General features: G+C 39.0%; 1 protein-coding gene across 12 annotated transcripts in view; it reads left to right on the top strand.

The window, feature by feature from the left end:
- dst (dystonin) overlaps positions 1-17,874 on the top strand; it is a 255,373-nt gene that overhangs the window by 2,881 nt on the left and 234,618 nt on the right. For 10 of the 12 annotated variants that reach the window (XM_057848283.1, XM_057848273.1, XM_057848272.1 and 7 more), the window contains exon 4: positions 9,349-9,562. In XM_057848283.1, the coding sequence (XP_057704266.1) occupies positions 9,349-9,562 (214 nt within the window). Of the gene's footprint in view, positions 1-8,844; positions 9,118-9,348; positions 9,563-13,350; positions 14,029-17,874 lie in introns of those variants that run through there. The other 2 variants (XM_057848280.1, XM_057848281.1) reach the window with 2 other exon arrangements.

Here is a 17,874-nt window from a genome sequence, read left to right as displayed (position 1 = left end):
TAGATTGTGTTCCCATTTCCCATATGTTGTAAAGGCCAAATTATACCGGATGCGTATATCATAATATCATGCTTCATATTATAGTATATATGATATCAAACCTTTTTTTTTTCTTTTTTCGTAGGACAATAACAACATTTTCAAACTTTATTTTGGGGATTTCAAGTGCGTTGCTGCTCACCATGATCAAGCTTGGTTGTTGAATTTAATTGGATGAGTACTGAAATAAATAGGCTTTTGTAAACATTTTATATCCTCAGTGTATGTAAAACAGTGACAACAGAAATGTAAAGTACGGTATACATTTTACACACACACAGACACAGTTTTTAATTACATTTTTATATTATTATTCATTTATTCGTTCATTCGTTCATTCATCTATCTTCTGTAATGGTTATCCTTATTTATTACTATAGGTATCATTAAAAAATGTTTTATGAAATAATAAGTCTGGCAAGACTTGAAATGTGCATTGGCATTTCTGGTAGATTGTGTCCAATCCCCAGCATTTGCCATGGAGGTTGAAATCCAGAGGTGGGTATAGTATCCAAAAATGGTACTCAACTCTTAAGGGTTGCGTTACTTCAAAAATAAGAATTACTCAAGTAAAAGTTGTATCCAAAAATACTCAAGTACAAGTAAAAATGTATTTGGTGAAAAAAATACTCAAGGAATGAGTAACATTGTGAGTAACTGCTTATGATTGATTTCATATTTTTTAAACAATGTTTTTTTCCCCGCAGCACAATGGTAATCTATATGAACAATTTATATTAACTGTAATTAGTATACTTTACTATAACTGATTAAATAACCTTAGTAATCCCAAAAAATAAAAATAAAATAAAAAATTGGATTGCTGCGCGAGAGAAATAATCTACAGAAGGGAAGCCTCATTCATCCAAAGAGCATGAGAGCCCTCTAGTAGAGAAAATAGTTCCCAGTTTGAATAGTTGAATAGTGAACAGTTCCATCACAGTTCCTATTATGAAATTAAAAGGATCATATCTCCAGTTTTCCGAAGTCAATCGGTGCCAAATAAAACCTGGGTGAGATGTTAAAATCCGCGGTTTCGAGTCATTTACGAGTCATCGCTCTTTGTCAAGTACTTATTTTTTCATGTTGCTTTAAAGACACTCGACACGAGCTTGAGTTTGATTGGAATGATAGAGTCACGTGATTATTGTTGCAACGTCTCATTGGTGAAACTGGTAGAGCTACTGTTGGCATTGCTGGTGACAATAAAAAAAAAAAAAAAAAGAGGAAAATCTAATACGTATGTAGAATAAGGAAGAAAAAGTAGTGTAGCCCAAAGTAGCGGAGTAAGAGTAATCCACTCAAGTAAAAGTAAAGTATGGCTTGGTAAAACTACTCTTAGAAGTACATTTTTCTCAAAAAGTTACTCAAGTAAATGTAACGGAGTAAATGTAATAAGTTACTACCCACTTCTGCTTATCACTTAATTCAAATTTCATATGAGTGGTATAACAACATCTTAAAGACCTTTACAAAATTGAAGTTTATACCAATATGTTGAAAACTGAAAAGCAATTTGTAGGATTATCATTTTTAATTCCTCTAAATTCCATGCTCAAACACACTTAGTGTAGTGTGTCACAAAGAAGAAAAAGTAGGCATTTCCTTTCCACTAGTAATGTTTGAGGCTTGCATGACGTGGCTCAGATTTGGACCCAGTGGGACTTTAAAAATGATCTCATTGATCTCCGCAACTGTGAAGCAACTTCCTGCCTCCATTAGTTGTGCTGCAGTAATGCAGATAGCATATGAAACCTATCAAGATAACCGAACACGTTTGTTTTCCATTGTAGTGGAATAGAAATCCACCCATACTGTTGACACAAGTATTGGGACACTTCAATGGATCTATCTACAGGTTTTTCTAACCACACAGGGACACATAAAAATGTGCCATGATAATGTGCAGAGTCACAGACCTATGTATGACAGCACAATTTTGGGATGTTAGTTTGAGCTTGAAACTAAGAATGGTTTACCTCATGTAATCTGGCGGCTCAACCTTGGGTAAAAAACATGGTACAGGCTCTCAACTGACAGCTATTCTCGTCCTGTCCTGATTGTGTCTACAACTACATAAAACAGAATTATTAAGGTTCTCTCAAGATGGACACTTGTATGCTTGCTTTTTTGTATTATCTCGTCTTTCCCACAAATTTATCCATGATCCATCCATACATTTGCGACAAAGAAATGTGAGCACTCAGGTAAAGAGCACAAAATGTTACTTGCCACATTTTATTGTAATGAAATGTGGATGAAAGACGAAGGGATTTCTATTTTTAACCATGTTTGTGTGACTTAAGAGCAGTTTTCTGCAGTTGATTTCTGAAATTAGAACACCTTCTTGTATCTCAGTAAACAGGGGCACTGGAAGTCACTCACAGGGGATGCTGAGGATCTTACTTTGTTTTTCCCCATCCAAAAACAGCTGTTTCGATCCAAATTTGTCATGCTCGCGCGTTTTCTCCATACAAGGCTTGCACAATGGCAGTACACACGCTGGATAGTTTAGTACTACTACTAGGCTACTACAAAGACACCATTCTATTTCACCCACAGCGTGTGTTGGAGTTTTTGTATTGGAAATATAAACGTCCTTGTATTATAACATGAATCCCCGCCACTAGACGGCACAATGACACACGAACACACTAAAAGGGCCAAAAAGCCTGTTTAACACCCTGTTTTCACAACACTAAAATAAATTGTGCACAAATATCCAACAGTGCTCTGCATGGCGGCAGCTCAACAGCAACAAAAAACAATTTGGGTACGGACAAAGGCGGTGTTAAAAACTTTTCCAACATATATACAGTATTTAATCCTCAAAGTTACATGTGCTACCGTTTAATTATGTTTTATTTATGTATTTAAAAAAATAATAAATAAAAATCTACCAAAACACTCCCCCCCAACACCAGGTAGTGCTGCAGCACCCTCAGTAGCCCACTTCCCGCACCAGTAAATGTACAATTTCTTCTCAATATTCAACTCTAGCCTCAAAATAACTGTTTACTTTACTGAAGCCCCCCTCACAACATATCAAGATTCAAGACATTTGTGATCATTTATAAAGCAACGCATAGTTCAAGGAAGTTAGTGTTATTTTACCCATATGACTGCATCGGCATTCACAAACATACTAGTAGTTCATGTATCAGTAGCTATTTCGTTAGATACACCTGCTGAATAAGAGCAAATTCATTTTCATCCTTGTCATTTACGTAACTTTCTGGTTATTGTGTATTTCCAGTTGTGTAAAAATACAATAATGACTTTACTGTTATTGAATAATAACACCTAAATAACACAATAGAATGTTATGCACACTCCTCAGTATGTTGCAATTCCAGTAATAAACCGAATTATCCTATTTGTAGGGCAGTCAAGCTCTTTTATTGAACTCAGTTTCAGGGGTGCTCACACATTTGGGGTCAAATGAGCCCCTTAAAGGGTCAGGGAGAGAAATTAAACATAACCAGAGGAGGAGATTTGGGGGGCGGGGGGGGGGGGGGCTTAGGGGGATTTGTATTTTTATACAAATCACAAAAGTGTTGAGTTATATTGTGAGTGATGGCTTTCTGATGACAATTATTTACTGTCTTAACACAGCAGAAGTTTGAATGTACGTAAGCTTCAATTATTCGTGCTTAAATAAAGCCAATGGATTTTACGTCTACTTGACTGTCCTCTCAAAAACTTATAAATTGACGTACATGATAGTACATCATAGGCGCAGAGTAAGGGGGCACTGCCTCCTCTGGTGGCCAAAAATGTTATTGCATGTGATTGACTTTCCTATGAATAAATTTAAAAAGGAAGTTCAACATTTTTGACATAATGCTTCACTTTCGAGTAAGTGGGGGTTTAACTGGTCGGTGGAGTTGATTTCAACAAATTTTGTGCAGTTTGTTAGTTATTTGTTAGTTGCAGGGCACCGGAGTGGCTAAGCTAGCGGGAGTTAATGTTGCCTGCTTACCCTTCTAATAAATAAAACAACATATGGATGCATGAGAATTACCGATGACCCATGCAATCAATTAGGGATGCAACGATAGTTACGTCACGGTTCGGTACGATTTTCGATACGAGGGACACGGTTTTCGATTCAATACATTCAATGTGCTGAAACAAAAAATACAAGTGTTTTTTAAATTTTTTTAAATGTTTTTTTATTTTGCTAACAAGTGAAAATAACAATGCCATCTAATAAACATGCATTATAGTGCCTAATATTTATGTGCTTACTTCTTACTGATCAGAAGAAATTTTGTATAAAAGTGCTGAGAACAATCTTTACTGTTTGTAAAGTGAGGCGGGGCACACTGTTGATTGCTATTACACTTTTAGCAGGTATGTTTACCACATGACAAAAACATCCTATTTGTGGTCCGAGTCCATCTGTGTTACGTACTGAATTAACAATATTTGCAGCGTTATCTATTGTCACTATGGATTGATTTGGCCTGCTTAACTTCCATTCAGTCATGGTGGTTTTTAATTCATTGAAGTAGTATATGGACTACGCGTCCCATGATCACTCTGGGCTCACGCAGCCAATGGCATGGAACTTGGGGGGGATCTAACGTAGCACATCTAGGTTGCTATTCACGGTTGCTCATTACTGCACAACACCAGCCTTTGACAATTGACTTTCATAAACAGGACAAGTTTGAAGTACAGCGCTCTTAATTTGCCACTCATTGTTCATCATGTAACCGTGAGTTAGCTCTTAAGCTGTCTGGTGTCAATTTGCCACTCATTGTTCATCATGTAACCATGATTTAGCTCTTAAACTGTCTGGTGTCAAACCGAGGCTATTGGTAGCAGCCAAGTCGGCAACAATATATTGGCGGGCTTTGCTGTACATATCTGTAAAGAAAGTCTTTGTTAATATGTACGAGTGGGGATAGCTTATCAGCTCACCCAAAATGCTGCCAAACAACAGATCTGTATGATATTGAAGCCGGCAAGCCGCCTCCTTAAGTTTCTGTCTTTCCTCACGAGCAATGATCGTTGTGTGCCACAGCTCCCACCTTTCATGTGGTTTGGGGGAGGAGTGGAGGAGGGGGGCTGCTAGCGGCAGAGTTTGTTTTTTCAAAGCAAAGCTGCGCCGGACATTTTAGTGAGAGAGACGACAAAAATAATTTAGGAAAATACATTTTGGGAGCTTTTCATTTGGACCGAATGTTTTTGCGTATTGAACCGAAGAGGACGTATCGAACAGTTCAATATAAAACCGAGTATTGTTGCATCCTTACAGTCAATAGTGTTGGCTATGTTTTCAGGATAAAGTTATTACCATTGTATGTCAATAATTTCAGAATAAAAAGCAACATTTGTAATCCAGCAGGAACAGGTCGTCTAGGCAAGCAGTGTGGAGTGATATATCGTATTTTTCACCGCATATTTTTTTTGTGGGAATGACAGGGACTGACCAGCAGACTGAGCACGAGTGGCCGAAACATTCCTCTCTCTTGTGTTCACATTACGCATCTAAAAAAATAGTCCTGCAGAATGAAATGACTTACGGCAGTTTGGTGTGACATTATTTTGGCTGCATGGGAATTTGGATCAGTGATCTGCATTTTGCATTTATTTGACTATGTTAGATCTGTTAATATCAAATTTTATTGGCATGCTAAGTGGGCACACTGACTCACGCTAGCTCACCCACTCCGGAGTCCTGAATCTAACAAGTAACTGAAAAACTAGCTGTTAAAATATTGTCTATAAAAGTTGTAAAGCAATAAAATAACAAAAATGAATGAAATGAACAAGAATGCTTCAAAGTTTCATAATGGGTCAAACTTATTTTTTGAACAGGTAATATGACTAGCACCTTAGAGACAGTCCTTTGCTTTGCTTAAAACTAAACCGGAGGAGAATAATGTCTTTAAACCTAAGCTTTTAAAAACTTCAACAACAACAGAGCTTCAACAGAGGATTGAACACAAACAGTGATAAGATGTGTAAATTGTAAGTTAATTTTATTGCTGGCACTACGTTTCGGGGTCATCAACAATATTTGCCCCCTTACCACAAAAGTCAAACTACACATAACTACCCTGTGCCATTTTCAATATGTTTCAATCTGAATATTCTGAATCTGAATTTATATGGAGCCTGCATAGCACACACTCATTAGAACTTCTAACTGCGTCAAGGGCGTAGGTTTGAATAGGGACCGTAGGGAAATAACACTCCCAACTTTTCAGGATACTTAAATTGTCCCCACCAACTTTTCAACAACCTTATTTACATTATATAATGAGTTCAGTTAAACATAAAGGTAATATAGATTGTCTTCCCATATGTTGTAAGGATAGGACTGACCCTACCATTGTTAAGATTCAGACTTGGATTCACCCCTTTTTACTTGCTGAATGTGCCAGTCCAGTTTACCCCCTCAAACGCACGGTTTATTGGCTGATGACTCGCATTAATTTAAAACGTGTTTATTTATTTTCTACATTATTTATTCAAAAATATTTTTATTTGCAATCTAAACAGACATTCAGATAATCACACATTAATCATAGTCGAGGTAAAAAGTTTTCATTTTTATTGAGTTAAGCTGTGTGGACAAAAGCAGTAGTTTTACATGAAGGAAGACTCAATTTTTATTTATTTTTGTTATACCCTAACTAAGACATTTTTTCAGTGATATTTAATCGATTTATTTAGACACAATGTTGAGTGGTCTTAAGACAAATGTTTATTTTTTGCATTCCTGAATAGTTAAGAGGTTATTTACAAGTTTGTATTTATTTTGTATGGTATTATTATTTCAGTTATGTTCAAATATTGCAATTCAAATTTGTCAATAAAATCCATTTGTTTTGAAAGTTTTCAAAATGTTTGTTTAGTAGTTTTTGAAAACAAATATTTGAATCGAACGCATAGGCAGAGTTTGACTTTTGGGGCGGAGGGGCACAACATGTTGATGACCCCGAAACGCAGTGTCAGCATTAAAATGAACTTACAAGAATATTTATAATAATAAGTTGAAAATGGGTGTTTTTTGTTTCCCATCATTCTTGAGGGGAAATCTAAATCAGGCTGCTAAAAGCAGCTATACTTTCGCCAAGATCGTCGTCCATTGAATTTAGTTCTCCCGGCGGTGTCATGCCAATGTATTTACCCTCGTCAAAAATTGTACCCCCTGGGCGGAGCCACTGCGCTGCACGGATTTGCTTGATTTCCATGTTTTGGTGATGTAGTTATCTACGAGGTTTTAAAACCTGGCCCATCCATCAAAAAAAAAAAAAAAAAATCCCCCTTCTGTCATATAACGTAACACGTACTGAACGTAAAAAAGGTAAGGTTTTGCTGTTTTACTCATAGGATGACCTACAACTGTTATTACAGTAATTCAAGTCCTGTATGGAGTTTCTCCAGTTTAATAAACGTTGATGTCCAAAATATATAACTGTGGTTCTTTTCGGGCTTCAATTAATTGTTTAAGTTGACATAACTCATAACTAATGTGTGTGTGTGCGCACTCCCGCGGCCAGGGCATACAATTTTTGACGGGGGTAACTACATTGCCAAGACACCGGTGGTGGCTCTGGTGTACAATTAGCATCTTTAGTGGGGCAAATTGAAACTCCGCTCACCATTTTGGTGGTGCTCTCTGGCGGTTCGTGGTCCACATTTTCAATCCTTGGTTCTTGCTCAGTAGTTGTTGTCGCTTTTGAAAGCTTAGGTTTAAAAAAAAAAAACCAACGTATATCCATCTTGCCTCTTCGGTCCTCGGGTGGTTTTGGCTAAGCAAAGCAAATGACCGTCTAAGGTGCTAGTCACATTATCAGATCGAAAAATAATTTCGTGAGGATGTGCGCCCAGGGCAGTTGAAGAAGCGATGCATACAAAGCGAGTCCATTTCTCTTATCCAATAGTTTATTTTGGGGGTGTTTTGTAACTAAACTCAAATGCTCTTTATCCACGTAAAAGTAACAAACCAATAGACTAAAAAACGTATTCATAACGGAACAAACAAAATGAGTACATTCCTTTCGAGCACAATGCACTAAGCCACGGTCAAAAACGGTTTTGCCCTCCTAACTACCCCTGTGTCATGATTAGCTGTCATTTAAAGTGTACCGGGCTGACTCCAGGTCAGTTGAAAGAAACGTTTGACAGCCCCTAGTGGCAAGGAGTAAAATTACAAGAATAACACAAATCGGGAATATGGCTCATACAAATTTTGACCCATTACAAAAATATCTTTTTTGTGCATTTTTTATGTTTGTTTTATTGCTTTACAACTTTTATATACATTTATTACTGAAAAACTAATTTTAAAATCATTTATAGGAAAGTCTATTACATGCAGTCTATTACGGCCACCAGCCCCCCCCCCCTTAAACTCTGCTTATGAATTTGAACTATGTATTACCTGAACCAACACACATGAAAGTTAGTGTGCTTCAATACAGATTTAGTTTTGCATTAATCATTTAGCCTATCAATTAATTAGGTTCGTCTTCGTGAGAAATGTAGTCCTGAGCCCCTGTTCACCCAATCTGGTTGGTTTTATTAATCTCCCGTCCCCAGCAAATGTGTACATGCAGGTTAAGCTGTTTTATCGTCCCAACCAATTTTGAGACCAAACCTACGCCCTTGAACTGCGTCCAAATCCCCCTCAACAGCGTGACCTTATGTTTTATACAAAATAGCCAGAGTGAGCCCCCCTGTTCTCCCGTCTTGTTCTGCATTCGTATCATGCCAGAACCTTTGCGTGTCGCTGTTGGCTACAGTCTACTGCTTGGCTGGCTGGCGCGCATGACACAAGGGAACACAACACATGCACTAGCCTGCACTCCCGTCACAGCCCAGCCTGCCTCGAGAGCACACGGCGCGCCAGCAACATCATCCCCATCTTCCTCTGGAGCTGACATCACCTCGCATCCTTCGCCAAATGAGCTCAAAGCGTGACCCGCCCGGAGCATCCCCACAAGGGCGTAGTACTGCGTGGACGCACGGAATGTCGGGTTGATCGTTAGAAGTAGCTAATAACACGCACACAAAAAAAGATTGCTTTGAGGGCTGTTTTCCACAATGTATAGCGTGGTAAGTCTGGATTTTGACCTGGCGGGGGAGCTAGACACTGTTTACAATATGTTATCGTTTATTTAGCTTTCGAGCATGCATGTGCTTACTTTACGCACCCTGACTAATAAGATACATCTGTAATTTTACCCCGTTTTTTATTTTTCCTCCTTACATTTAACTGTGTCTAATTACATTAAGATATTATGTGTTTTGTTTTTTAATTATTATTATGATCTCCTATTGTCTCAGAGCTCCTGTTCGGGGAACCCTTCCCTCCACTGCTCCATGTCTTCCTCCGCGGATTTATCCGAGGAGGAAGATTACAGCGTCAAATCTGGGTCGGCATCACCGGCACCTGGCGACACTCTGCCATGGAACCTGCCCAGACACGAAAGGTCCAAGAGGAAGATCCAGGGAGGATCCGTGCTTGATCCGGCTGAGAGAGCAGTGCTCAGAATCGCAGGTGAGAGCCACTTGTGTTGTTAAGTCCAGGAGACACGCGTGGCTTTTTTGTGTAATATCTTGATGAGCATTAGCAGACTCACCCTGGTCTGTCTGTCCCAGGGGCTGTGCCATTTGTGGTGATATTTTGGATTAAAATTGTGCTCAATTGTGCATCAGAGATACAGTAGGGTATATGGAAAGATGGATGCTCTTTAATTTATGGCTGGAATAGACAGTCATGGTCAGTTGGTCACGTGATATCTTGTTAACGGGCTGTTGTATTATCAGTGATGATTGATTTTGGTCGGGCTATAAAGCTATTTGAACATAACTCATGAAACTACATTATTTGTATTCCATACAATTCACCAAATTCATATATTCATTTATCCTCTGAACTTGAAGTGCTTATCTTCACGAAGGTCGCAGGGGTGCTGGAGCCTATCCCAGCCAATAACGAGGCAGGGTAAACCCTGAACTGGTAACCAGCCAGTTGCAGCAATTCTCCAAATGTTTTGATAAATTCAGGGCCGTTCCTGACCAATTTAGTACCCTTGGCAACATATTTGCTGGCGCTCCCCCCATAGCTATTTTATTATATAAAAAATACAACAACGAACAAAAAACAAAATAAATTACAATTATTATTACAATATTATTAACACCCACCTGCAAAAACCTACAGTATATAAACACACACAGAACACTTTGAAATGCAGATGTTTTTTTTTCACCTTGACCTATAACCTTACTCGCCTGGTCTTCGCTTATGCAACGGCATCTATTGCACATATGACAGCTGTTTTGGAAGGTGCACTTCTTTCTCCACTGGCAGTTTGTGTGTGGGTTAGGACTTGATGCAGATGTGGATAAGTTGGCTGTAAAAGATGGCCCGGGATGTACAGAGGTGGAAGGAAAATATTTCAGAAGCGCATCTACATAGAGAAGAAAGTGGGATGTTACATTATATTAGTCAAATAGCTTTTGATTGTGAAACCATGACATAACCATAATAGCGCCTAACTTTGGCAGCCTACTGTACCTGGTTTAATTACTTAGGTGTTAGGATGCGGCCTCTATCTTTGACGGGCGAAGTTGAAAAATACAATAAATTCATGAAGCACTGCAACTACACAGGACCATCCAATAATAATGTATTAAATAATATATGATAACAAAAAAAATATTTTTTTTACATGAAGGGAATTGCAATTTTAATGAATTAATGACACATTTAATACCAATTGTTTGCATTTAAATCCATGGCAGTTTTAGTCCCCCATATATCACTGAACTATGAAATTATCGATTACATATTTAATGGTGTATTTATATAATTAACCATGGCATCTTTAGGTGAGGCAAATTTAGTTGAACAGCACAATTTAATACAAGGTAAAAGTGCTTCACATCACATGAAAATCAGCAAGACATTTTTAGTCCCTCATACACTTAATACCAATTTTCTCTAAAATGGGAGAGGGAGTAAATTTAACAGAAACTAAACCACATCTGGCTGAATACTGAAAATATTTCTAAAACAAAAAGCCTGGCTAATGATACAGTATAATTTAGCTTTAGTATGTTATATGCACTCCATGTAAATAACCGCTAGCTTGCAATTGCGCTAAGTATACGTGTTTATGCATTTGAAAAAAGTTTTTTCATCACAACAAACCTCTGTCTTTTTTACATATATGCTCCTTTTCTTTCTTATTCTTTCTAAAATGCAACCCGGAGGGGTTTTGGTACAGTGGCTGAGAGGTGTCAGGCGAAATGCAAAGTCCAAACACTTTGCAAATAGAAAAAAGCACGAACCCCAATTGCAAACGCTTTGCAAAAGAAAGATGCACGAATGCAAACTGCCACAACACGACCCCCAACTCCTAAAGCGCGATTGCAAATTGGCAAAAGCACGAACCCCAATTGCCACAACACGACAGCAAATGGCTAGCAGCACAACAACAAAATCACGCAGCACGACGGCAAGAGGATGACCCGGAAGTTAAAAAAAAAAAAAAGGAAAACACTTTGTATATTGCTATATATGCTTTGTGACCATCTCTACGGACCTCCGTGAAATTGACCCCCCCATCAGACGCAAACATATAAAAATTATGTCAATCGTTTGTGCTGTAAAAGTTTTGTTTGTGCTGCTTTCGTTTTAAAGATATTTACAACTCTTCTATAGGTAAATCTGAGGTCAGCTAGGTTTTGCAGATACAGTATTATGCTTTTACTGAGATATTAATTTCGAGTATTGACGTCACTCGTAGCTTTTCCTTAGTTTAGCTACTGCGGCTAATGGAGCGTACCAATACTCTCAATAACAAAGGGGTGTCCTAACTAGCACGAACGTAGCACAGACGAATGGCAACACTTCGGGACCGTTTTGCAGTAAATGAGGGGCTTAGAGTGACGTCATCACTTGAAATTAATATCTCAAGCCCCCCGATTTACTGCAAAATTGACCCGAATTTGTTTATGCTACGTTCGTGCTAGTTGTTAGGACACCCCTCTTATTGAGAGAGTTGGTACGCTCCATTAGCCGTGGGACCTAAGCTAGGAAAAAGCTACGAGTGACGTTACCGCTCGAAATTAATATCTCAATAAAAGCATAATCCTGTATCTACAAAACCGTTGCAGCACAAACGGTTGACATCATTTTTATATAAATTTGCGTCTGATGGGGGGGGGGGGGGACGGGGGGATGGGGCAACTTCACGGAGGTCCGTAGAGATGGTCACAAAGCACTTTAAAAAAAAAAAAATTTTTTTTTTTTTTACTTCTGGGTCATCGTCTTTGCAATTGTCTTGGGACCCTTTTGCATTTGTGCTGCGAGCCATTTGCTGTCGTGTTGTGGCAATTGGGGTTTTGTGCTTTTGCCAAATTGCAATCGCGCTTTAGGAATTGGGGATCGCGTTGTGGCAGTTTGCATTCGTGCTGCGAGCCATTTGCTGTCGTGTTGTGGCAATTGGGGTTCGTGCTTTTGCCAATTTGCAATCGCGCTTTATGAATTGGGGATCGTGTTGTGGTAGTTTGCATTCGTGCTTTTTTTCTTTTGCAAAGCGTTTGCAATTGGGGTTCGTGCTTTTTTCTATTTGCAAAGTATTTGAACTTTGCAGTTCGCCTGACACCTCCCGGCCACCGTAATTTGCAAAGTGTTTGGACTTTGCATTTCGCCTGACACCTCTCGGCCACCGTAGTTTTGTCTTTTCATGACAACTGCGTAGGCTAAAAATAGCACCTTCAGGTAGCTTGCTGGTCTGCGGGAGGAATGGGGGGGTGTTGAGACTAGAGTGTGTGGTGAAATTACCACATCACAGGAAACAGTGAAACGAGCAGAGGGCACACCAGAAAAATTACTTCATTATTATTTAAAGACTTATTATGATATGTTTTGTTGTTCTTTTGTTTTACTGTCTTGTATAAATTTTTGAATACTGCTATCAGCAATATTATTTGAACATTTTCCTGACGCCCTTTTGGACGGTGCGACGCCCCTAGGCCTTTGCCTAGCTCGTCTTATGGACCGCACGGGTCTACAAATCAGCCATGTGGTCTTGAACCCAGTAATTGTGTGAATCCCTTGTGAGTGTTAGTATGTTGGCATCCTATTTTATGCTGTCTCATCGCTAATCCTGACACCGAGGTTTTCTACTTAAGTATGTCTAATTGCACTTAGTCATGCGTGAATTCCATCAGACATGCGATAGTCCTGCAGACAAGTGGAAATGCAGCACTGGTGCCAACCATTTTATTAATTTGAATTGTTTATTATTGGTATTATTATTATTACGATTTGTATTCATAATTCATTTGTTTTGCTATGAGTAATTGCTGTTAATAATTTTACCTGCTGCATTTATTAAAGATTTAGCGTAGGTTTTTGGGCTGTGGAACGGATGAATGGAATTATAATGTATTCTTATAAGAAAATCCCGCTCGACATACGACTATTTAAATTTACAAACCAGCTCCTGGAACAAATTCAATTCGTATGTTGAGGTACCACTTTATATCACTATCAGTGCCAGGGACCGGGTCAAAATTGCTGTAATTATTTTTCTCTGACGGATTTGTGAGCCCAAGACGAGTCAAAATTAGGCAACATGACATGAGAGAAGAGACACTTTTTACAGCGCGTGCATGTCGGCCTCCGCCTGTTCGGTCCCTATCAATCCAGTCAAGTCCGGGCAGGAAGTAGGTCTTATTGGACGGGGTGCCCGCAAGGGAGGGATGTAGGGCGTTTCCTTCGGCGCAACAACAGCGCGGAGCACTCTTGAGGAGCCACCACATACACACAGGCATAGACACACGCGCACATTGAAATTGCGCGCACACATGCTGTGTCCCTGTCCGCCGCTTCTTCTCGTCCAGTGTTGGGAGGCCGTGTTATGGCTCAGCACGCCGCGCAAGGATATCCTTTCTCGGACGAACAGGAATATCTCCAGGCTTATGAGGACGTTTTGGAAAAATACAAAGGTAAGGTGTGACAAAGTGCTAAACTGTAGTGGTGAAGGTTTATAAACTGTTGTCCGATTGCGATTTGACAGCGCAATAATGTGAGCATGACCCACCCACTCTAGCAGCCAGCGAGCACTACTGCCCCCCACTCCCTGTCTGTCTCTATTCTGATTATATCCTTATTCGTGCTGTGGAAATATTTCACGTGTGACATCATAGGCTGAAATTTAATGGCAGGGTTATATGATGAGAATAATGTGGTTATTTGATTGGAGTCTTGTTCGGATGCTGTTTGGAATAAGCAAGTGCTGTTCGCTTGGTCTATTGTCACTGCAATATTGTAAGCTGTTTGTTAAGTAGCTATAGATAAGTAGGCACCGTTTTCTTTTTTGATTTGGTGCTAAATTATTGTTTAAATCATTGTCTAAAGAACGTCAGAGAAAGTATAGGAATAGCAATATGTGCATTGTGTGACAACACTACACTAACATCAGAGAGCTATAATGTCACTGTTGGGTGAGCAAATAAAGATTAGTACTGTATTTCTGATTATAATTGTAATTAAAAACTAAATATCAGTAAATCAGTAAATGGAATAGTTTTATTTTCATTTTATGTTCAAATTATTGCATAAAACCAAGTAATGCACCTGCTTGGTGAACAACTCCAATGAATGGTCAAACACTCACCCATTCTATTAAAAACTTTTACATGATGTGCAAGAGGTCTGTTTTACCTTTTTAGCTTACATGCATGAATTACAGTGGGGAGAACGAGTATTTGATACACTGTCAATGGGAAAACCCATTGGCAGTGTATCAAATACTTGTTCTCCCCACTGTATATACTATGCTATCTATTATTTCGTTTTAGAATTGCTGTATAATGATGCAAAAGTGTGGTATTGTATCACACCTTATTCTGCAAATACTCCCAGTAATGTCTGACTTGATCCAATATCATTGGTTTGCATGTTTGCATGTACATTCTCATCATACGTACGTTGTACGTACGTTCATCTGTGTGAGGGTGGTTGGTTTCATACATTTGAAACATACAATAACCTACATACATTAAAGTACGTACGACAGGGTAAAAAAAAGTCTTAAATAGCATCATTATGTGAATTAGAATCATATATTGAGACGATTCGACGATATACAACAATTTGGCAAAGCGCAGATGACGAGAAATTAGTCTTTTAATCCACCGTTTAGCCACGCCTACCATTACAGGGCTCTAGCGTCTCCAACAGAGGATGACGTCGGTATGGTAATGGTTTCATCTGATTTACAAATCAACCCATTGAGGGGGAATTATTCAGAACAAGGGTAAATGCGACGAAGAAAAATGTCATTGTTTCAGTCTCTCCAACCACTCCAATATTTTTACAGAATATTGTTTTTATCAAAGTATTTTCCCCCAATTGCTTAATAAATGGTATGGTCATGACAAATAACAGTCTTTTGCTAAATGGAATATGAAACAATAAAAATGCATTTATTTAGTACGACATGGCAAAATTACTCCATGATGGTCAAAACTGTCGACTTCACCTTTACTGTCGCACCTCCCGAACGATATTTTATACCACCGTAGTTAGTCAGGCTCTTGTCGTTTCCCTGCCCTGGCTTCGGAGAATGTAAACAAACCAAGAGGTGTGACAGCTAGCCGACATGCTAACCCGAACCGAGTGATGTCTCAAAGTCTTATTTTCGCTTTTCGAAGCGAAAAATCACACAAAACTAGCCCGGATTATCTCACACGGCGGCGGGGTTGTCGATTGTCTTCGCCGATCCGCAACCCGCCCGGCGGCGAGCAAGTTACAGCTCGCTCCCCTGCTACTATGGACAGAAGAGCTCGCCGGGGAAGCAGCTGGAGACGCCGGTCGTCGTCCAAGTGGCATTTTCGGTGGACAATCAGCCACAAAGTGCAAGCCACCTCTGTATTAAAACATGTGCCATTAGCCCAGTATTTGACATAATACAAAATACGATGTTTACTCACCTTCTCGTAAGTGCAATGGTCCCACAGTTGTAGGGCTTGTTTTTGCCGATATCCGCTGTGAACGGGAACCTTTTGAAACCTAAAAAGGCTCTCACACCTCTCCCTGGTGCGGCAACAATTTTCTGCAGCCTTTTGGCTGGCGTGATGCAAAAAATAAGCGAATTAATCTGCAAAATCAGCTGAATCTGCAGTCCATCTGCATGCTATAAAGCAATGCTGTATTGTGAGATGCTGACCCGGGTGACGTCACATTCGCATTCGTCCTAAACCCGAGACTGAAGCCGGAAGTCACTCATTTTCATGCTGCGGGATTCAACAATTGAATATATAAAACGATCGCTTCCACACACATCCAAGCGGTCCATTTCATACAGGAGCATAAAACAAAGTGTAAACTTTGAAATAAACATGCTTTTTTTGTGTCATACGCACTTTAAATAAATATAAAGAGTCCTATTAAATTACTTTGAACATTGGTACATGTGCTTTAGTAGACATCCTTTCAGGGTAGTCCTTCTTATAGTGAGAAAGATGAGACAATGACAAAGCACGATTAGGCGTTTCCTCCTTCGAGATGCTGAAGTGGATGTGGTCCATAGATGTGGCGCACGTGAGCAGACTACATTATTGAGACAAAATCATGCACATGAGTTGTCAGGCCAGGCCAAAGGGCGAAGATCCTGGAGTTCTAAACTGAATCTGACAGCAGGGCTTTTAACTCTTGTATGTCTTCTGTGTTTATGCAAGCAAACATAAATACATAGGATACAAAGAAGAATTTATGATTTCATCTCTTAACTGTTCTAAGCAGCAACCACCATGGTCAGTCAGTCAGTTGTGGTACTAAACACCCCTATTGGACTCCATTGAGATCATATGATATAGCATAATTAGCCAGTAGAACTGTGACAGAAGAGGAGGGGACTTCTAGCTCACAGTATTTTCTGCTATCATATAAATGAACACTCAATTTTGTACGTTAGGATACAGTAGCTTACTCCCTGTTAATTTTTTCCATCGAAGATGAACTTTCTCAAGAAGGGTAAGACATGCTTCCCTTATGTTTTTTGGCGTGAATTCTGGTTTTTGATGAAATAACTTGTACTGTAGACTCACGGTCATTGTTTGTTTTTCTTGAATGGTATTTAATAATTACACATTATTTAATAATGTGAAATATTTTCTGGTTTGAATTTAACACATAGGTTTGGTTAACATATTTTTCCAGATTAACATTTATATTGCAAGAATTTATTAACAATTATGTGACGAAGCAGAGAGAAGGCAGGCTTTAGTGGCATTATTTAATGTTACGTACCCCAAGTTCTTTTTTTTTTTTACAATAACTATATTCTTTATGATTGATGCTAAGAAGTTGGTTTCACAGAAGTGCCGGGAAATCCTTATTTTAAGTAATTTAGAAAACTTTCCTGAGACACGATTCCTTTCTGTGGCGTTTGTATCTTCTCCATGTGCCTATCTGAGTTTTCTCAGGCTTTTTCTCACTCAGGCATTCTGCCACATTCAGAAACCATGTTTCTATGATAAATTAAAACTAAATTGTTCATGACTTTGAATGTGAGTAGGAAGGAATATTTGTCTGTACTGGTATGTCCCTTGTGATTGGCTGGTAACCAGGGTTTACCTGCTCGCCCAAAGTAATCTTGAATGGAATCCATTTTATTGTTTGGAAAAAATTTTGCTCTGCTTTTAATATTTACTTTTATGATGTGGTCACGCCTCAAGCTTCTCCCCATGTGATGAGAAGACCAGAAAAAGTACAGATTTCCATAGCAAAATAACAACACAAGGACAAGTCAACAGCCAGAAGGCAGTACTATTGAGGTTACATTTGTT

This window comes from Corythoichthys intestinalis, chromosome 10, assembly GCF_030265065.1.
Source record: "Corythoichthys intestinalis isolate RoL2023-P3 chromosome 10, ASM3026506v1, whole genome shotgun sequence".
NCBI classification, from domain to species: Eukaryota; Metazoa; Chordata; class Actinopteri; order Syngnathiformes; family Syngnathidae; genus Corythoichthys; species Corythoichthys intestinalis.
The sequence above is the reverse complement of the archived record's forward strand: the minus strand, read 5'-3'. Positions and strand labels throughout refer to the sequence as shown.